At 41.1% G+C, this 23333-nt stretch overlaps 1 protein-coding gene and 1 long non-coding RNA gene across 7 annotated transcripts in view; one reads left to right on the forward strand and one right to left on the reverse strand.

Moving 5' to 3' along the window:
* Positions 1-23333, reverse strand: part of FBLN2 (fibulin 2) — a 113431-nt gene that overhangs the window by 32831 nt on the left and 57267 nt on the right. For all 6 annotated transcript variants that reach the window (XM_035337646.1, XM_035337644.1, XM_035337643.1 and 3 more), the window contains one exon: positions 3878-3989. In XM_035337646.1, coding sequence (XP_035193537.1) covers positions 3878-3989 — 112 coding nt within the window. The remainder of the gene's footprint in view (positions 1-3877; positions 3990-23333) is intronic.
* LOC118173245 lies at positions 20297-23035 on the forward strand. Its single transcript, XR_004754095.1, has 3 exons — positions 20297-20357; positions 20628-20913; positions 22978-23035. It is a non-coding gene; the product is annotated as an uncharacterized LOC118173245 (long non-coding RNA).

The following is a 23333-nucleotide window of genomic DNA, read 5'->3' on the forward strand; positions in this document are numbered from 1 at the left end:
TTCACTGAAGGTTGAAATGAAACAGATTCAAACCATAAACAGCAAGTTCCCAAATGATATGTAATAGACATTCATTGCCTACTGACTATTTTAAATTGTACAGTGGATTTTCCAACCCCCTTCAAAGAGGTATCTGCTTCTTTCATTCATATACAAACGGGCAGACAAAACGATCACCCGGTCCCTTTGCTCCATGAACCTGTGCACAGATTCATGCAGCACAGGGACTAGCAACACCTCAGGGTGGGGGGATGCACTTCTGGTCCCACAATAGCAAAGGACCTGTGGTGGGGAAGGGTGAAGACTGAGGGTTGCAGGCCACAGGGAGCCTCCTGAGTAGGTGAGCTATAGGTTGGGCATACGTGACACTGAGGAACTTGTCAAACCTCAGCTGAAATACTGTATTATGGTACAAGTAAAGATAAACTTATGTTTGGGGCGGATTTGGTGGTGTGAAGGAATTGGGCAGTTTTCTTCCCTAGAATAGCCCCGACATCTATCTTTTGCTGATGCAGTGTCGCAAGGCACACACTGCCTTTGGGGTGCCCTCATAGTGATGAATGAAAGGTTGATGCATTTTAACAGCCAGTGCCTCAGAGCAAAGAAACTCCCCTGCAAGAGAAATATTAGCAAGCAAACATTTTTTGCCCATCAGATACTATTACTAATCCTGCCAAACACAGTTGTCCTGGGAAACAACAGCTTTTCTTTTCTGAGAATGAAGTATTTCCAATGCACAGTTTTCATTCTAATGACTCAAAAATTTTTTTAAAAAAAAAAAAGTGATGTCTTTTATTCCAGTAGGAACCAGCTAGTGACAGCCACTTGGCCCCTTTCACAATGTCAGTGGACTGTTTCGTCAGCTTTACATTAATATCTTTATTCTGGACAGCATGAGAGAAGCCTAACCAGCAAGTGGTAGTTTGAGCTTGATTACAGGAAGGGAATTACCACCATCATGTGCTTTGTTTCAAGAAAGTTACCTTTCTAATCCAGTATTAATTGTCAACTAGAGAAATATGTATTTTTTGAGCTATGAATTGTTATTACCCAAATATATTCAAGAACCAGTAACTTTACTGTTGATTACATAAGACATGGAAACTTTTGTAAAAATATATATATAAAAAATTGAAAGTAATTATCATTTCTAGAAATGGGAAAATGCTGCTAGAAGTGTTTTTATATGTGCAAAATTATTAATAAACAGAAATCTCTATACATTCACGTTGTTCTGAAATGTGACATTTATCCCTGAGAAATTCCATTCCAGTACGAAATACATAACAGAAACAGTATTATTTGGAGTATCACTGGCCATTTTTTATTTTAGTATTTTTTTTAATTGTATCAGCACAACTCAGTTTTAGCTACTGTATTACTGGTAAATGAATTGGAAACAGCATTTCCTCTTCACAAACCTGCTGATAGCAGGCCATATAAACAAGTTGTTTGTTCAGAGAAGATGCAGAATATTTCTGCATTAGGAAAGGGTTCACAAGTTAAGAGCAGAGCAGTGATGTCAGTTTACTAAACTGGTATGAGTCTCTAATTGCGATGAAGAGGCTCAGCAAAAAGCAGGATTCATACTTGTACTGCTGATGTAAGTGCCGCACAGATAAACATTGCTCTGTTTGATAAAACACATCTCAAGAGATAAAAACAACTAAACTGGGTCCGATGACATTTCATCCAGCCTAACATCCTGTCTTTGATACAGCCAGTGGTGCACGCTCTGGGAATATTTTTACATCTGGCTATCAATTGACTGTCTAAGGATTTCCTATAACTTGCTTTATTTTAAGCTCATCTGTAGCAACTAGATGAATGAACTCTTTCTGGTAGTCCCAGTTACAGCAAACTTCATTGCTGTAGAAGTCATTCCAAGGTAATTTCTTCCAGCTGTTCAGCAGTACCAATGTGTCTGTACTGTCCATGGAAACAGACAAATCACATCTAAAAAGAGGACTTCAGATAAGAAACATTTGTTTTACTGCATGGCATTTTAAGAGTTCTAGGGAAATGGGAAAGATCAGAAAATTCATACCACTGTGAGATGGGGTTTTGCATAAAACCCTTTTGCAGATCAAAAGACCGTCAGTATGTCCATGGCTGAGCAAGAAATTACATTTTTCTGCTCAGAGTGGGACATCACATTTTGCACATCACTCACCACTGCCTGCCTATTTCCAAGCTCTGTGCTAACCCCAGCCTGTATATGTCTATAGGCTCACCCAGACCTTGATCATTTGAATTAATATATTTCCCACCTTGCAGTTAGTGTTTTACCGAAATAGGCCAATTCAGTACACAAATAGAAAATGTCCAGAGACATCAAACAACTCAAAAAGTAGCTTAAATTTAAGTTTTTGCCACTTGAAGACTCAAAAATGGCACCAGGCAACAACAGATCCCTTAATCTGCAGCCTCTATAAAAACCTACAGCCTTTACAGAAACAGTGGGAGCTTCAATCCTTTGCCTTGGCAGAAAAATTGATTCTTTGGGGCACTGAGGTCACCTATAAAGCCCAGGTATTGACAGTCAGCTATCCTGGCAGAACAGTGATTAATTTGTGCAATTAGTATCTATCTTCTGCTTTTTAAAATCTTCAGATCCTGAGTCAAATTAGCAGCAGACTCTCTGGAGCCTGCAGTAGTTGCGGGCATTCTGGCTCACAAAACGGCGCAGTCAGCACATAGGTATGTGCATGGTGACCAGCTCTGCACACTGGCACATCTCCTAATGAGAGCAGTAAGTTTTTGTCCATCCTTTCAAGTTTTTTCAAATACTTCTCAACAAGAAACGTAGCTTTACGCAGAATATTTACAGGTGTTTCTTAAATCTTTAAATCGGGGACACAACTGAAATTTTGAAAGTAAAACAAGTGAACTCCGAATCTCATATTCTGTTAAATCCCAGGGGATTCACAGGGACTGGAACATTCAGGATCTGAATTTTTCATCTAAACCCAGCCTCAGATGTGCAGGTGCAACTCATTAATGTATTGGATTTGCACCTACTTAGGGTATGGCTGGAATTTTTTAATCTGTTCGTCATTTCATGGACAGTTGGTATGTGTCAGTTATGTCACGCCAGCTCTCAGTGATCTTAGTCACCCAGGAAGTTCACAAAGGTGCAACGATACAAACTTTGATAACACTGATTATGCCAAGCTTCTTGAATGCTGAAAGCTTGGGATCACTCTGCTCCTGTTGCATTTTTGGAGTCCTGGATAACTTTGCTATCAGCCTTCCCTAAGGCCTGTATCAGACTCAGGGGGAGGAGAGAGTAGATGGGATGAATTGCAGCTAGAGCAATAGCAATACATTGTCCATGACACTTTGCACCCATCTTCCTTTTCTTGATGAGTTCAGACCTGGCATCCTCACTCAGACCAGATGCTACTGATACCAGCAGCATTATCAAGGCATATGGCACCCTCCAGCTGAACACAGACATCAGAACCAGCAGCCATTCACATAGGACAATAAACACATCATTTAATGATACAGATAATTGCTGCATTTAGTGCTTGCCAAATGAAATACAAACACATTTAGCTACTCTGCCCTTCTATTTATCTGCAACTCCACAGATGTGCATAAAACCGGGAAACAAAAAATTCATGCTCTGCTCACGTGAGAGAGGAAGAAGAAGCCTTAAAGGGCTTCTGCTTAGATTGGATTTTGAGGCAAGGGAGGGGGAAATCTTTCTTCCTATTTTGCCATGGCATATTGCCAGTCTACCAATTATTTACACAGAAAAATGAAAGAGTTCCCAGTCTCCTGGACATTCCATGAATAGAACAATAATCTGATACGTTCTAAAGGACTGCTCTCTACATTAATCCTAGATGCTTGGCTTTGATTTACGTACCTGCAAATATCACCGTCCACTCCACTTACAGGAATTTCTGTGCACTCTCCGTTATCGATAGCCCACTGCTGTCCAGCTCCGCAGCAGCTCTCAATCAATTCCTTTGTAGAACCTGTATAAAACATACACAGCAAATATTTTGTGTGGAATCTGTCGTGTTTTACTCTGTTTTCTTAGTTGAGAAGATATTTAAAATAATGGTAGTTCAGGATTTTTACACATTTTATTTAGTTACATGCAAAGTAATTTAATTTTCCAACATCAAAGAATGATACAATGTTGCTGGGGGAAGGAAAGGGAGAGGGTTCTCAGCAAGTGGCTCGTGGCTCACCGATTCCATTAGAATCAATAGAATTTCACCTTAATCAACCTTCAAGTATCCAAGCTCAAGTCAGGCTGTACTCAGTTGTGTCCTTAGAAGGCCAAAATCTAGGTTATTTAAAATATAAATATTTATATTTATAATATAAATTTAAATTTTATAATATAAATATTTATATATAAATATTTGAATACAATTTACATGGAAGTTTATCTCTAATACTATTTACATTTAAATTCACTGGGCAGGATTTTAATCTCTCAGTTTTACAATGGTATACATTTCCTAACTGCAGAAGAATAATTTAGCACAGAAAATTTAGCAACTGGTCAATACAATGACATAATTCTTAACATGCCAGAATCACTTCTGTACTAGAAGTAATATTTCAGTAGTATGCTCTGTACTTACTTATGTGTCGCACCTTGTAAGCTCGTTCTACTAGTGACAGACGTGTAGAACCACCAGTCCTCAGCTCCAGGTTACAGAAACAAAACAAATGACAGACAGAGGCAGCACTGATACCTGCAGTACCTTGACCTACATGACCACCTGGTGATGTCTTTTAGAGAGGCATTGCAGAAACAAGTTAGAGTTTTAAATAGAATAAAAGGTATAACTGGTTTGAAAACAACCCTGTCTTCGATACCTCTGAAAGAAAGTAAACTGAAAAATCCTCTTTAGCCAGTTAATGCAGGTTGATTTAATAAGTCACTATACTGGTGTGGCAAGGCTTTCATTATCATCAGCTGGTCTAGCACAAAATTGTCCAAGCACAGTTCACAATAAATGAAATACAGCACATGGAGCATGCACAAGAAGGCATAAAGCACACACAAGCCTCAGCAGAGCTCTTATACTAGGTTATAAATATGGAGATCCACACGAGTGACAACAAATGGAAATGCATTCCTTGTCACAGTCCCTTAAAGTTCTTAGTACTTAGCAAGTGTATTTTTAGTAGGATTGGTACATGAATTGTTAAGAAATTGTTTCCATAAATTAGATAGATCAAGAAATTTCACTCCTAGAACTTACCTAGAGCACATATACCTGGAGTGTCCTAGGGCTGAATCTGAGGCTTCATCTGGTTTCAACCATCATAGAAAGGGCTTGAGGGACATAGGCCTGATTCTGCTAACAAGCTCATGTATACATACAGACACTGAGATGGAGTAAAAAAGATGGGCATGGCCATGCTGCAAGCACTGTTTTGTACATTTTTCCCTGTGACTATCCATTTCAGATGTAAGTGTTCAGGTTGCAATGAAAGAGGACTTAAACTAGTGGATTTGCTGTACACTGGGTACCTACTGTATAGAGCTGAGCCAAGCCACATCAGACTGGTCAGAAACAGTATTTTCTGGAGTCTTTACAGAAGTTTAACTTGTGATGGGACACCTGCCCCGCTACTGGGGTGCAAACACCAACCAAACACTAACTTAAGCCAACTGAACTGGTGCTGAAGTGCAAGGAGCCTTTCCTACGGCAGCAGCTGGCAAGCACGGCACCGCTCCTCCAGCAAGATTTCTGCCTCGACCGCTCATGGAGCTGCCGGGCTCCGTCACACAAAGCAGGCGGCCTCCCCCTCACCAGCTACCAGGGTACAAATATGATTAAGTGATGCCTTTCAGAGGGACAGGATGTATGTAATAAATGCTTTTGGGCTGTGATTTCGTAGTAGCGCTGTACATGTCAGTACACATAAAAAAGACGTTTCAGACTGCAGTGGCACAGCAGTGAGGAGTTGGAGCAGTGCCTGCTCTCTTCCATCAGAAGTGCTTCACTTCCTTTTACATTCATTTATACGGAGATAAGGAATATTGTGCATTTTATTAATCCTTCCAGGCCTGTCTCTGGCATGGTTTGTTGTTACTGTTATGAGAGGACAAGACAAAAGCACCCCAGAGCTGCGCCTAGGGCTGAGATACAGATGAGCGGGTGCAACGGACCTTGAGTTTCTTCACATCTGAGCACTCCCTGACCAACAGCCAGCAACTCACTCTGAGTATGTTCAAGGTCATCCCTTCATGTTCTTACAAAGTCATCCCCCAGCCAATTTTCAGGTAAATCCCTCCTGAATCAGTCTTGCTTACAGCGGGAGGGGAAGACCTCTTTCTCTACAAGAGTTTTAGGAAAAATGCCACTGCTGCAGAATGGCACTGCTGAAGATGCTCTGCTCTCTGATCGACTCAGCAACAAAACCAAAGATGTGGAGAACAGTCTCTACCAGACCATAGGAACACCTTTGCAGCCATCCACTTTAAATGAGCCAGATTTCTTGAAAAAGATAGCAGAATTCTTTCTTTTGTCTGCATTTGGTGTATGGTGTAAATTCACAGAATTTTTCTGTTGTTATTGTTTTGTTTTCAAAACTCTAACACTTATAGTTAAGTGAGACATTTGCAGAAATTCCTACAATTCAAAACATCTGGGTATCCATGGTGCACAATTCATGAGGAACAGAGACAGCCTACCTTACCAGAACATTTCTATAGTCACATGCTTATAGCAGTTATTTTGTTTCAAACAATAGTAGATCTTTGTATATAATCTTGTAGAGCTAAGTAGTCATTAGATAGCAAGATTAAGAAATTTAAATGAAATGTTGTGCTATCTTCAATGTTAAAAAAAATGGCACTTCTGGAAACAACAAACTTCCTCAATGGAAGACTATTCCTTTGTACTCGCTGCAGTTAATTTAGGAGATAATACTACATTTTGGAAACTATATATTCTCCTCACCAGCATGACTTGCTTTAGAAAAGCAAATAAGAAAACTAAATGCACATTCAAAATACAGTGCTCGCTATCATGACACATCTGCTCATGAGAAAACCACCTTAAGAAATGGTATTTAACAGGAAGAAAAAAAGAGGGGGAGAAAGAAAGACCACACATTGCATTACTGAGATCTCATGGGAGGAAAATGACCAAATTCTCTTTCCTTCAGTGTGCTTTGGTCCCCACAGGGCTCATTTCACACACGCTATGGCTGTGCCTTGACAGACCTGATTGTGCTGTGGCTGAGCAGCATTGAGCACTCCAGCTGCCCAAAGAAACAGCTCGGGGATGGTCTCACCACACAACTGAGCCAAGGTACCAAGGATGGGGAGGACAGCCCCCCTTCAAGCTCGGGGCTGAGCCTGAGCTGCTGGTGGAGGTGAGGGCCTCGTGCCCTGCTATCAGCACAGCTGCAGAGCTTTGCTTCCAGCGCTTCTGAGAGGCATTATGGTGAGCGAACGCCTCAGAAGGATCCCATGCACGGTACGGCCTGCTGACTGGGTCCCGCTATGGACAGCTTCATTTCAGCCCTCAGCCCTGAGGGGAAAAAGAGGCTGCCTTCACATTTTTGTAAATTTTCCTTTGTTTCCCTGAAGGCTTAGGGGAGAGACAACCCCAGACAGTCCCAATGCCTTCCTAATGGCACCCTCAGCCCATGCAGCGCGGCTGGGGAGGGGTTTTGATGCCTGCAGCCATTTCTAACCTCTCACATCGCCACGCTCAGGCCCCCACGCAGGAGCACACAGCACCTTAACAAACTGCAACCGGACTTCAGTCTGTGCAATGGTTTCCTTTTATGCACCATATTAACATGCTGGAAATATACTTGAGTCTTGAAAGCTGTATTATGTGTAAGAGTTGCTTTATGATACGAGAGGAATGATCTCTGCAGTTAAACTAGGCAGGAAATACAGCTGGTACCAGATAATTGCAAAATATTGCTATAAAAGAGTTTTTCAACACAGTTTTAATTCAGTCCCTGGTGGAAACTCCGTTCATTTTACCTAGTGCTGAAACACATCCATAGCTCTGGTATTACTAGTTTTAAAACACAAGAATATGGCAGAATTTACTAATTTATTATAGAATTTCCTATTTTGCAGTAATCTACATGATTTATAGTTCAAATAAAAATGAGCTACTTGTTCCTCGCTGAAGATTCAATATCAGATTGCTCTACTGAAGTGCCATGCCATTACGCGGTCATATTTACAAAATATACTGTCTGTTGTTACGATCTTATGAATAATTAAATCTAGAATGCAGTTATAATAAAATGAACAAACTATTACATTTTATCTCAATCAGGAATTAGAAAAACTGAATAATTCATAACAGGTCTTGTAGTCATTAGCATGGATTTATGAGATTTTGATTAGACATTAGCAAGAACAAATATACACAACTAGATACATGCCCAAGACTGAAGATCACATAGCTTCCACGCTGGTTGGAAGCTATAAGCTGTATGTATAACGGACTTTGAAATACATAAGCATTCAAACAGAGCTTTGTTCATTTGAGGCTTTCACAATATTAGCAGATTTAGAAGTAGATTTGCATCTCTCATGGAAAGCAAAATCATGTCATTTGGGAAAACCGTAATCCTGAATATTTGCTACACTGCGTACATCTTTAATACTTCATAGGGCCATTTAAAAAGACACCTATTAACAGATAAATTACTGTTTATGAATTTCCTCTCTAGAAGAAAAAAAGTATTTTATTTCAGACTGTACTATAACATGGCATCATGTCTCCCCACTTGTTTTTAATTTACTAACTTATCTCCTATAATTATCATTCTACATCACTCCGAAGATATGAACTAAAGCACATTTTGGCCTAATCTCAAAACTTTGTATATTGTTTTTTAGTGACATTTCAAATTTAATGCAAATATTTAGAGAAACATTTCACCCTCCAGAGAATTTTAACTCATCCTTCACCGTGCCTGAAAATGTCATGCTGTCCCAGGGCATGGTCCAAGCCTGATAAGCAGTGGGAAGGCCTGCTATTGACTTGGGGTCACACATCCATATACACACAGCATTTATGTGCTGCAACCCAGGATGTTCATCTTTCCTCTAGAAAAAATCTGGCATGCGTGTGGTTTTTAGGAAGGTTCACTGAACCTCAAACATTACACTGAGGAAAACAAAGTTAAAGGTTCCTAGAGTATTTTTATCCCACACAATGAACAATAAGCTTGTAAGAACAGTAAAGTAGACAGAAGGGATTTGAGGGACCCTCCCTGCCATCTTTTCATTCCCCAGTGTTTACAAATTGTGTTTCAAGAATGGTAAAACATCAGCCAGCTGTATGGTTGGTCAAGGAGGGATAGAATATTTCAGGTTTTTTTTTGTTCGTTTGTTTGTTTTTGGTCCAGATTTTTTGACATAAAATTAAAGTTTCACCGATTTAAGCTGCACCTAAATTGCCACTCAGAACGTTAATGCCATTTAACACCTCTGATTTCATTCCTTACTTCCATTCTCACTTTAATTTTGCAGAACATTTGCAGCAATGGACTACCTCCTGTTGCGCAAATACCCACTCTTTGAGGTAATGCAAATACTAACTGGTTAAGCTATTAGAACATACTTATCCACCTTCTCTTCAAAATGTTTCTTTGGCTACCCAGAACACAGGCAGATGAACCTCAGGATGTCAGAATTTCATCACATGATGTGAGCAGTGACCAGTCACACTAATTCATCCAATCTTTCCACCCAAAAGCAGCGACACGTTAAATCTTGGCTATTAACTTTAATAATATCAAGATTTCATTTAGTTAAAATAATAAATGATTTCCCTTCCTACTAAAAATAACTGTGTGAGCCATAACACATTAAAGAGTCTTAGATAGGCATTTTCATCTGCAGAGGCACAGGCAGACATGGCGCAGGGGCTTCAGTATATCAATTTGATCCAAGAGACAGATAAATTTCAATAATAACATCATGCACAAATAAAATTACCTATTAGCCAGGGATAACCACTGTACCACGTTCCAGATGAAGCACAAATCAGTGGGATGAGCAGCATTTCAGAGGCAGTCGCGTGCTGAGCCCTGACCCCAGGCAGCACTGTCTCTCCACTGCTGGCTTTAATTTATGTTGTTAATTGCTGCATTGTCACTCAGACACTCAACATGTGAAAGAGGAAATGCTCATACCTCCATAACTGAGCTGAGCTCTTGTTCTTATGATGAAGCACGTTATTCAGTTGCTATACCAGAGGAAAATAATTTTCCCTACAATTATAGTACTTGCTCTTTTGAGAGGGGAAAAAAAAAGGAAAAATAATTAAAAAAAAAAAACTACCATAAACAACAACAAAAACAAAACAACACAGGATCTTGTATGGAAAATAGTTTGCTTACTAAGATTAACTCTGATGCAGAGCCTTCTAGAAATAAGGCACTCCATTAAGACGTGTCTCCATTTTGAAGGATCTCATTGCTCATCCACACAAGAAGCTGACAGACCTAACTCTCAAGCTGTAACGTTACTTTGAAAAAGCATCTTCACAAACTGCCCAAGTCCTGGGAGGGCATAAATCAGGCACCCCCCAGAGCCTGGTGGAGCAGCATCATGGCTTGGCATCCCCTGTACACCAGCCTGCAACACACCAGGCTAATGAACCAGCCGCTGAGAGCAGTTAATGAGTCTTCCCACTGACATCCCTGGCAGCTAATGAGTTCCCAAGCAGCAAAGCATGAAGGCTGACTCCTGAGTCACTGGCGTAAGCTAGCATTTTTTCACATCTTAAAAGAAAGCTATTATTTGGTATAAGAGCTCATCTGGTTGGATAGATTGGCCTAACTTGATGCAATCATCTTCACCCACCAGAAAAGAGTGGAGAAAGAACAGAAATGCTACCAGAGCAGAACAGGAACAGTTTCCATCACCCTTTCACAAGCACATGTGGTCAAGGAAGGGATCAAAGCAGAGTGCTGTTTCTAGCCAATGCTCATGACTTGTTTCCCGCTCCCTTATTAAAAAAAAAAAAAAAAAAAAAAAAAAAAAGCAAGTTTTATAGTTATATATATATATACACCTTCCCTTTTAAAAGAAAGGCTATCTATAGACCCGCAGTAGACCTAGCAGGTACATTTCACAAGAATTATTTGCTTGCACTGTAGAAGTAAGGTACTGTATTTCCTTATCAAATAGCTGTCTGAGAACACAAAACCATACATTATGGCAAAGAGTGAAGAGCTTCAGAGAATGATTAACTTGAAGTAGTTCTTCAAATACTGAAAAATACCTGTTTCCAGTGGTCTTTTATCTGCCCAATCTCTTCCTCATTCAAAGCTTTAATAAATAATAATAATAAAAACAGTACTGTAGCTTTACCCCTTAATAGGTTGTAATTTCTTATCAATAATTTGAGAGTTTTTTAAAAAAAATTCCATCACTGAATTTCACCATTTGGTTGTGCAGTGTAACCTGTTCTTAACTTGATTTATCTGAGACAGCTGGGAAGACATTTTAATGACTAAAGGTAAAGTGGACAAGAACATTTATCTTGGCAAAAACGGGGGAGGGAGGTAAGGGAGAGTGACAACACAGCCCCAAAACCAGCTGCTTTCACTTGAAACTGAACTATCACTTACGTCATGAGGACTGGTTAAGCTTTCTTCAGGATCTGTTCCCAGATAAATTAGTGCATGGTTTATTCTGTGCAGGTTACTGCAGGCTGCTCAAAGTGACTCAGTGTTCAAGAGCATATTTGACCCTAAATCTTACTGAAATGAAAGTTGTGCTTGAGTGTTTCCATGATCAAATCCTCAGTTAGCTCATTGCTGGGGAAGAGGTTTAACCCACCTGCGCTCATTAGACTTTTAGGTTCCTTTATTGGAAATAACGAATAAAGCAGATTGCAGAAGAAATACAGGCTGAGCCCAGAGTTCAACACACATCTCATGGCTTCAGTCCAGTACCTAATCTTTCTATCCTCTTTTCCATTATACTCTTCCATTGATACTGGAGCCAATTTGCCATGCCATCACCACAGTAATGTAAGTGAAGTGTATCACACCTGCAGCAACCTGCCTTCATTTTAAACTTCATACAGCAAATTGTTTTTCTGCTCTCTCCTACTTCCTCTGAAGTCACCTGTGTCTCTTTAGAAATCCATCCCACTATCCACCCATGTTCCTGTTACATTGCCTTCACTCCCTGGGAGGCATCTGCTTTCCATTTCAACCTGAAAATGCTCTGTTTCCTACATTATTCTTTTTTTCATAAATTCCTTATGCTGGCTCGCTTGGCAAAATATAAAGTGTTGTGTCTGCCCAAAGGCACAATGAAAAACTGGATAAAACAAACTGAATGTTCTCATTTTACTATGCACTGTACAATAGAGACATACATCAACATAACCTCAGCCAGGATTGTTTGGCAGAATTTGTTTAAAGTGTGAATGAATAGCAACCTTATATTCCCTCTGGCGTTAGTTCTGGATAATCCTTGCAAGTCAAAACTTGTATTACCTGTGCCAGAGGTCAGATAATTTAGACTATGTTTGGTCTTTAATGTTTCCATGACAGCACCCTTTATTAGCTCCAGGTTGAAAAAGGGGAGGGGGACCAAAAAAACAACTAAATACATTCTTTAACCTTTTTCACCAGCTAAGAACCTAAACAATTTCTCTTTCTGCCTTTTAAACATTTGGCTCATTTGGATCGACCCTTCTGTCACTGAGTGTAAACTGAAACAGTTCATACACAATCGTCTTTCTATTAGCTGCTATAATAACTCAGCATAGGCATGGTGTTTCTTGCCCTTCAGCATAGTCTTGGCTGTATTTATCTCCTCAACCTTCCCTGCCCAGATATTGCACAGAGTATATTTATGCTGTCTATTAACTTTCAAAAGAGCTGGGGCTTTGGAAAGCCTGGTTCCTATTACCCTCGCAGTTCCTGTCTAAAGGATTTTATCTTGGGGTAGAGCATGCTCTTTGCACACCACTTTTTGTGGCAAGGTAGGCTCCTTTCTTCAAAGCCCACATTTCCACCAGCCCTGTTTATACTTAAAAGTAAGAGGTGTAGCATTGATCGGGGGATGTAGTTAGGGACTGACCATCAAAGCACTTGAGAAGTTTAGGTAGTGTCACTGAATCTGCTGCAACTCAAGCATTTAGTAACAAAGCACTTTCAAATGTGTTCTCAGTTACAGATCGAGTCGAGGTTGTAATGGTAAATAAATTACAGAAAAAAATGTTCATTTTTTTTTAGAAAACAAAGCAAACAAAAATAAAGCAGCAAATGGATGTTTGTCTTAGGCTTTAATTTCAGTTTATGCACTCCCCCTACTTGTGTGTTTATCTACACCAAAAAAAAATATATAAATCTACAGACACAAAGAAGTCATTTTTTTTCACCACATAACTATTCAATGTTAGCTGAATAGTTACATTGAACTATTGCAATGTCTGCAATCCTAGGGACAGCCGTCCATCAAGACATGTTGCTGCTTGAAATTTTTAAGAGTGGAGCAGAGAAAAAAGTCTTTGTTTTGGACTGGGAGTTGACAAGTCAAACCATTGTGCCGTTTTGGAGTTCAATTACTCAGAAATGCCAGGCACACGTTAATAATGAAACCCATAAAAAGACATACTTTGATCTAATACCAATCATTGCAGAAACTGTACTTTTGTTAGAAGTCACAAGGAAGATTTTACATTTGTATCCGAATTGCATCTTCACCAGGGCACGGTAACGGGCCCAAATGCTGCACGCAGGCTGCCAGAGCTCACACACCACAACCTGGGTAGGAATGGCCACACGAAGCCAACACATTCACTCTTCTGGTGGGTTGCCGGTGTAAGCTGTTAGGTATTTGAGTTTTGAGTTGGAAAGAAACAAAACAACCAAAAAACCACGACCAGATAGCTTTGATCTGCTTTGATCAGTACAACTGCACGCAGCACAGACTAGGAATATGCACCAAGCTGCAGGAGAGCCCATGAAGAAATGGCTCACCAAACAAAACAAAACAAACTTGGACCATTTTGGGGACAAGATGGCCAAGGCCAAGATTTTCTTTCTCTTCATGACCAATTCATACAGAGAAGAAAAAAAGTGAAATTCATCAGAGAAGTCATTCATTGTGAAGTGAATGCTCATCTCTATTAAGGACATTACTGAAACCAACCGGGAAGATTGACGCACTGACTCATCCCCAGCTGCTGGTGTCAGCTCATTTTCTCTGCTACATTTTTCAGTACGGCTTTCAGAATAACTTAATAAAGTACGGTAACAACAGAAGTGGCAGGCCCAGCCATTGCACACCTTGAAAAGGTAAGAAAAGGTGAGACTGCAGGCTCCACAAGCCTGCCATGGTCCTGGTGAAATACACACCCTCTGGCTCCACTTGGAGAAAGCTGAGGGCTGCTGACCAAAACATCCTGAACATAAAAGGAAGGAAACCATTGAGTTTCTAATTAGTGTGTAGGGATGCTTAAACTGAGCAGAAGAACGGTTGTAGGGCTCCAGCCTTCCTTCTTTAGGCATTCTACTGTACTCCTCACTAGTCCTTGTCAGGTCTATAATTATCAATTGCATTGTTTATTTATTTTATGGTGTTCTGAAGAGCTCTCTCATTTCCTCTGACTTTTCTTTATGAAGTTCTGCAATCAGTGTTTGTGCAAGAATTTCAGCAATAATGATTGCTGCCCAGGGCATTTCCTGGATTATTGATAGGCTGGAAGAGCCGATGGCCCATGGTTCTGCCTTGATCCATTAACCCCAAGGAGGTTTCAGTTCTCCAGGAAGCACCCAGTGCCAGAGCGGGAAGTGCCAGAGCCAGTGCCAGGTCCCAGTGCCAAGTCCCAGTGCCAGAGCAGGAAGTGCAGCTGGAAATTTCTCTTTTGCCATGCAGTGTGCACCAGAATCAGATCTGGTTAGAAACAAGATTTTAAAATTCCCTAAGTAGTAAATGATTTGGGGTGAAAATGAAGAAAACTGTGTTTTCAAATACTAAATGAAGCACCTTTTTTGATACTGTTACTGTGGTTTCACACAGGAGGTACTTAGCAATTCATTTTCTCATCTCCGCTTCAGACTTTATCTCCAGCTCAAGCTACCTGCTCTCCCATGGTGTAGCTCAGTGCATCCCCTCTGGAGCCTTCGGCCATCATATACCAAGAGAAATACAATGACACGGATGACTTAATTCCTTGATTCCTCCCTCTCAAAAATCAGCACCACTCAGATCACACACACAACTGGCATGTTTTGTTTCACCTCCATGCTCCTGATTAAAATGAGGAAGTTGTACTTCCTTGTGTTCATCAGGACAAAAGATACTATTGAATACTTGCAAACACTGTTACTGAAATCACCTTCAAAAATGGTCACTGTTACTGCAAATTATGTCAGAAGTGCATGTTTTCTTTTAACTCTATGTTTTTTGAGCCTGTACCCATGGTAGCCTACATGTCAGACCTGTTCCTTTACTAAAAGGAGAGCACAAAGCCCTTGAACCTGTAGAATACCCACAAGCACGCTTGTATTAGAGCAAGGTCAGAATTCAGTGGCAGTGATGAAACTTACCCATGTGCTGAAGCCCTTTGCTGACTCAAGTCCTGCATGAGGCACAGTGGGAACAAGTATGACAGTGCTTCCTACAGGAAACATTCAACAAGTAACATCTGTCTCCTACAAAGTATGAAATAATCATAAGAATGTTGTGAATTGATTAGCATTTCATTAGCTGACAGCTTGTATCTGTCTCTCCAGAAACTGTTTCTTCAGCAGTCTCAGCATTTACTGAGCTGGAGAGATAGTCGCAATAGTTTTCCTTCTCCAGATCCTATACGTACGCTGCTTGAATAAGCACAAACACAATGGGAAAGGCAGAGCTTGGGCATGCACTCAGTATAGCACTAAGGAAATTTCTCTTTCTGATGCCAAGCAGCCAGAGGAGGACTGTGTGCCACCGCGGCACTGGGGAGGGCTCCAGCACCCCGCACACAGCACCTGAGACAGTCGCAAGTTAAATCTCAGCTGGAATTCGATCTGCTGCAACGGGCTCTGGCTACACTTCCTACTTGGAAACTACAGACTGCAGCCAATTTTAAAGGAATTTACATTCCTGAACATATTTTACTTTGGATCCAGAGCTGAAGAGAGAGAAAAGAGACTGACTTGTGAAAAGCTCTGACTATGATTTAAATGTGTTTTGGAGCATTTGGGATAAGATGGCAAATTCTAGTGAAGGGTGGAGGAGTCTTCATCTCTCCCACAAAGGCTCTTTACAGTTACTGTGAGAGACATCCGAAACAGAAAAAAGAACTCTAAAAAAATCAGAACTTTATATTCAGCAATACTTTTCCAAAATACACGTTTAATTACTTGTACACAAATAAGTAAAGCTAGATAAGGGAGGAGATGATGGAGAACAGAAGTAACTGAAAACCAGGGCAGGGAAGTGGCTTTTGTGCTCTGTTTAAAGATCAAATTATTGCTGAATGCACAAAGCATCAGAGTAGTTCAAGTTTGAAATTTCTAATCCACTTTTCTAGTTCAAGTCAGCCTACAAGTAGCTACTAATAGGTACACAGACTTAGTTCTGTCCCAGAGGCTGTTAATTTAATGATCTGTACAAAGCACTTCATGGTGATAGAAACCTCTTGGGGGAGCACATAGGAAAGGAACTAAGTGTCTGCACGCTGAAAGCCAGAAAAATCTGGCCATAGCTGCAAACGGAAAATAACTTGCTGAGTCATAACCCAAGATGTTGGGATCCAAGTGGTTGAAACACCAGGCTTTTGGTGACTGAGAGGTTTTGGAGCACCACCAAATTGTACAGGCCCACATAGACAAATGCAATGCTGAGGAAGGCCAGGGTCTTTTACAATGTTCTCTGGATTTTAGTTGTTAGCTTAACAACTGTGCTCCATTAGCTGAATTGGTCAAAAGCTTCAAACGAGACATTGTTTATAGTCTTGGGCTGCAGGATGTTGATGCAGAGTCAAACTTTTTAATGTTTGCATGTGTTTAAAATAAAAGCTTTTCTCTCACCTCTATAGAGTTCTCAGTGGCCAATTAATTTCCAAGGAAAATGAGCATAATCCTTACATCTCTACATAGAAGGGATCTGCCCATTTTTTTCTGAAGGAAGGAAAAATTACACTCACAGCCCAGTAAAGCATAAATTATATCTTCATGTAGTCCCAGTAATTACTTCGTACAGAGCTCCTTGTATGCTGAGGAGCTACAAACACAAGCACAATCCTGTTAACTACAGACATCATTAAAAGCATGGTTACATAGTCTGCATTCAGCCTGAACTGAGTCTGAAGTGTGGGGTTACCACCTTGACTGTGTTTCAATAACCCAGCCACACTACCAGCCCTGAAATCAGAGGGATGTATTTATATCCTGCATGGAGACCAAAATCACTAGGCAAGTGTTTTCTTCAGTGCTTTTTTCTTTCTGCATCAATGCACCTCATGAAAAACAGATTCCGTAAATAAGGTCAGAGCATTGAGAAGACCAGTGAAAGATAAGCTCACCCCCTCCTCGTTTTTTAATAGATTCAGGTCAACAAGAGAAACATCTTAGTGCTGAGTTGTCATCTGCTGTCTAGGCACTTTGGCTGTACTATTTATACACACTTCTGTATAAGGGCCTATTATGTAGATTTTTAATTCTGTAGCTGACAGCCTAATTTATTTTGTTAGTTATGTACATGAAGGTAATCAGCACAAAATAGCTCTTTTATAAACTACCCCACAGAAGCAGGACTCTACGCATTATAGCTGGCTTCTCCGGCACTTTTAAAATGATGGCTTCTCTCTAAGGACTAATCTGCTTTTACTTGCATTTGCCAATTACACCTTTCTATGCCGTATCGGCAATCTAAAATGGATGTGAAATCAATTTGAAAAGCAGAATACTGCACTAGAGAACATCCAAAGGAAATCCACAGAGCTCAGCAAGGTACCAGCAGCATCTCCTTGTGCTCTTCCCCTCATCTTCCTCAACAGATGTAGCTTGCCATTAACTTCCTAAGAAGCTTCTATTCCTCAGAAAGGCCTCTGACAAACCAAGTAGCACACCGTGCACATCCCAAAAGGGATCTTGGAGGCAGGAAAGGAAGCAAGTTCCTGTGGCAAGGACACCCCTCACCTCCAGCAGGCCCAGGCCACATTTAACCCTCGTAAATCAGTAAAAATCGTAAAACTGACTCATGTAAGCAGAAATCATCTCTAACACAGAGCTAAATCTCAAGTGTTCTAAGACTTCAGAGACGACATCCAAAGACACGAACTCCAGAATCAGCTGCTTTCTGCCTGACAGCAGCTATGAGCTAAGAACTTCCCATCTCGCACTAGCCACATTTCCACAAGGCCCAGAAGCTGCTGCTCCATTTTGTGCCCCACATCACCACCGGTAAGCTGGTCTAGGCCTCAGTGGGAGGGAGAAAGGGAGCAACGTGTGGCACGGCACAGGACGGTACAGCACGTTCTTGGCAGTGCCTGGGCACCAGCCAGATCCCTCCCCCAGGAAGGAATGCATCTTTCTTCATCAAGGGAGAGGTTCAACTTTGAACTTGCTGCTCCTCCCAGCTGACAAGCACTCTTTGTTAACTGCCAGCTGCTTCCTAATCACTGTGAGACATCAGCTTTCACACAGTACAAGGGCCACGCTGGGGTGAGAAGTGGGGAATTGTTCCCCTCTTCCATACAGTTGGAAATAGGGGGTCAAAATCTGACTTCTGGTGGGGCTTCACCAATGTGTGTAAGCCTGCCATGAAAAGGAAGAGGTGTGGAAGATGGCGTATATATGACTATTAGCACACATCTTTACAGTGTCTGCAAACTAGAATGAAAGCCAGAAATCATTATTGCCTCAGGAAGGTGAGTCTTAGAAAAATTGAAGACAAATGTACCTGCTTCCAACAGAGTGCACTGGGAGGTCACCAAGCCAACCAGCCCAAGCTGCAGATACCTGCTCTGAAGTGTTTTCTGGTCCTTTCTACAGATGAGACAGAGAGCTGTCTGAGTCGTAACACTGTGCTTAAGACCCTGATGTTCAGTATGAGGGCACGGGAGAAGGATTTTCTGCAAGGGCAGCCCAGCCAGAGGTTAAAGCTGCCATGCCAGAAGGAGCTCCAAAGCTGCTGGGAGAAGCACCCGCCCCAAGCCACATGCCCTTCAGCAAGGGTTAGGACCACCAACAGAGTTTATTGGCAAGGCTGCTTTTAGGGAGGCGTTGTTTGTTTTCAAATTCAAGTTAAATGCACTGCAACCACATTATAATGAAAGATTGACTATCTGGCAAAAGGCAATAAGAAACCTCTTGGGATCACAAGCTTTCTAGGCAATTTGTTACAAAAGCTCTCGTATAAAATGTGAATATTCAGCTTTTGAAACAGAAAAGCACCATCCACATGTTTCAGGTTTAGGACCACTCTCTCCAACCTTTTTGTATGACCCAAATTACACTGGGCAAAGGCAGTACTGTGCACGCAGCTGTAACCATGGCTCCCGTCTGCTGTTCACGTGGCTCTGTACCACACTGAGGAAAGCATCAGTAGCCCAGCTGATGGGTGCAGAGAGAAGTAACTACAGCAGCAACAGTTCCCTACACACTAAGCGATGCCATCTGAGCCCAGCTGGTTTCCTGTAGCTCTTACCCTGGCAGGTTTCTACATTTCACTTCTAGTTTTCATTTTGAGTTCTTCTCCCTTTGCTACCTGTACACATTCCTCCCATTGTACTTCATCCTTTTTCCTCATCTCCCTGAAAATGCTTTCATTTTTCCCATGTCTTTTTGGAAACTCTCCAACAGGAAAAAAATAAAAATAAAAAATCCCTTCCCCTCTGTGTCAGGAGAGAAACCCAACATGCAAGCCCGCAATTACTGACATTACAGTTTCTGGGCACTGAACCACTTACATGGTCCACATCCTCCCTCAGCCCTTTATCAGTCTTAAACTCACACCTTTTTGCATAGTTGCTCCTTGACTGAGTAAAGCTGCTGACTTCCATCAGGGCTCCTAGTGCTCAGAGTATTCAAAGTGCTCCGAAAAGTGCTATTAGCCCTGCCCTCGTGTTCCGCAGGTATTAAAGATCTGGAAGAGGAGATCCATCACACTGTTGGCAGCACCAGCACACAGTGTGTCTGCCCTGAACCCCCCCCACTGCACAATTCCCATTTGCAACCGCCTCAAGCCAATGGATGAAATCAAAGTAATACGATACTTGCATTGAATCCATGCAGTTGGAAAAGATTTTATTCAGGTGCAGTGGTTCATTGATCTTCATATGACTTTTAATCTCCACTGCCTGCACATGAACGGACTAGCACTACAAGTGAAGAAACTACAAGAAGTGGAAAGAACACGGAAAACTAAGGTAACAGTTTCATGTAGTCATAGTAATATTACGACTTACCTTTGCAATACATGAAGTACAAAGCAAAACTGCAGTAATAATTAGTGCAACTCTATTCACTTGATTTGTGGATTACAGCGCTCTATTGAGGAAGTAATATTAAATAGCAACAGAAGGGAGAAGAAGCCTTCTGAATACAATTTAGCTTTCCATTTTCTCTTCCTCTAAAAAAAAAATGCCATGTTATAGTTGTTTAATTGCCTAGAGTCAGGAAACTGTTTTGTCTTGCAGCTTTTCAACATTTTGGGTCAATTTACAGAAGAAGTTTAATAACATCATTTGTCACTGAGAATCAATGATAAAGTTTTTACAAAAATCTCTAAACTGGGGTTGATACATAAAAAACAACTGCAAGCAAGGAAAATGCACTGGCATTTAAACACCGAAGATTACACTAATTCCCAGGAGCTGACATCTTACTTCAAACAATCTCAGCCCATGATGAGCAAGAGCCCAAACTGCCCTGTTTTCTGCCAGCAACAGACAGATCCAACTCGAACGGAAAGAGCACTGACAGGTAAGATTTTCTAAATGCTATTTCCATGGAATAGCTCCAAAATGCTTCGTATTTTTAAGAAATTAATTACTTTTGATATTGGTTTGACATCCAGTGATACCTGCTAAAAAGAAAGACTGAACATTTCTAACCCTTGAGGTAATATTTTCACAATCCAGACCAGTATAAGAAAACAAGTTACGAGTTGAACTTACACACTATATACCCAGCACCATCCATTTAACTGTTGCGGGAATGTAAGTGATCTGGAATTTGACAAAGATATGCCTACAATCAGCAATTTAAAAAAAAAGATTATTGATTATAACCACAGTCAGAGTCCAGCAAGTGCTTAACATCTCGTGTGTCCATTTTCTGCTTTTGTTTCTTTAAATTCTAAGTACAGACTGACTGACACTAATTAAAATGACTTCAAGCAGAGTAGACTTTCTCTTCAAAATAGCCATAAATCCTAGCAGTCTAACTCACAATAATCTCTCTTTATGCCTATCTTGAAAATCTTCCCAGTGCCTCAAGAACTGTTTTGGCTGCTAGAATAAGGTACTGCTCCCATTCATGAGGTTATATGCAGCACGGCTGATGTCATCTCCATTTCATATGGGTATCTTGCTCATATGACTCTTCCCTTTGTCACCTCAGTGAAACAAGTGGGTCCATCACACATCATCTTTATGGATTGCTTTTTTAAAAGTAGGATCCAAGATAACATGCAAATTTTTCTGTTGGTCTGTTTTTAACATATTAGCAAACTATTTTTCCCTTAATAGTGGCAGTCTTCACTTACCAGAGCTGGGACAATACAAATCCCCTCCCTGTTCCTCCTCCTTCCCTCATAAAAGAGATTCTGTAATTGTTCATGTTTTATGAAAAAAACATTCATTTTCTTTTTGTAACCAGCAGGATTTGAGGAAACTAAGTTATAGGATAATGACAGAGGATAACAATGTGGGGCTAATGTCCCCCTGTTCCGACAGCAGCTTGGGAAAGACTTCCTCTAGACAATAAGGCAAAGCATTTACATGGAATTCCCACTCCCCATCACTCTCTCAAGCAAGTGCTGCTGACCCTCATGCCAAAGCCTGCACAGGTGCCAAAGGGAGGGGAGGCTGCAGGATGGCTCCTGCATGGTGCCAGCAGACTTCTCGAGCTGCAGGGGCAGACCAGCACCCTGGGTCCTGGGATGTCCCCTGGCACTGAGCGGCAGCCCCACATGCTGTCCCTGTGGGCCAGGGCCCCAGGCTGCGGGGGAGCTCCACGGGAGGCTCCAGGGCCACGGGCTGGCTCTGCTCTAGAGCGGCCCACGCCTCTCCTTCCACCAGGGAAGGAGCCAACAGATCAGCGCTCAAGGCAAAAGTTATCCTTTGAGTGATCCCACCTCTGCTAACCCCGAGGAGTTCATGCAAACTGCACATTGTTCTCTAGATTTACAACTGTGTAAGGCATTCCCACCTCCCCCTAGCAGACTTGGCTCGACTAGCTCCAGCTCACAGGTACAAGCATTATGTTAGCTATGATTTACTTCCATACAAAAAAAACATCTTGCATAGTTACAAGTTTATTTCAGCAAGACAAAAATAAATAAATAAATAAATAAAGCCCTTTGTCTCATTAGATCTAGAGTACTGCACTTTCCACAGCTTAATCTGACATCAAGAAAAATGAAAAGGGCATAGATCTGCCTTGTCTTACAGTGCATATCTTTCATATCTTTTGAATGACAATGCCGAGGAGTATAACTGCAAATAAGCTATAATTGGAGCAAACTGAAGGACACAGGATTAAAAAAAAAGTGATGTCCTGGAAACCCTGGAAAGAAGTCAATGTAAGAACTACATGTACTATGTTTCTTTCTGAATTCCTTAAAAATGGACAAAAACTTCACCAAAAGTCTTCCACATTTTCCGTGCTATTTTATGTTTCTTCAAAATATCTGCGATTTTTCAGTGCTAAATATACCAATGTCTGCACAATGGAGATGATGGAGCAATCACTTACCTATTTCTGTTACCTTGACAAAGTACACTTTTGTATCCTTCCTTTTTTTTTTTTTTCCCCCCCCCATAGGATTTCACAAACTGCAAATTAAGTGGGATCTTTTCCTGTAGGGACTGATGCTGCTTATCATAATGCAGTATGCAAGGTAAGTCACTTTTCTGTCCATTGATTATTAATAGGAAGACCAGCCTTAAACCTGCGATGAATAAGTACCATGACAGCCAAAGCAGGGATTATGAATACCTCTCCACTCACCCCAATCTCTATTCTGCAAGCCTCATAGCAGCTATAGCAGCTTTAAGCCCTGTGCTTTTGCTTTGTCAGATTGTTTGCTGTAAGCTGTTTGCTTTGCCAGACAGTAAGAAGACAGAGGTAACTTTGTCCCTATTCCTCCTGCCTGAAGAGCTGGGATGGATGACCTTACC

Source organism: Oxyura jamaicensis, chromosome 12 (assembly GCF_011077185.1).
Source record: "Oxyura jamaicensis isolate SHBP4307 breed ruddy duck chromosome 12, BPBGC_Ojam_1.0, whole genome shotgun sequence".
Classification (NCBI taxonomy): Eukaryota; Metazoa; Chordata; class Aves; order Anseriformes; family Anatidae; genus Oxyura; species Oxyura jamaicensis.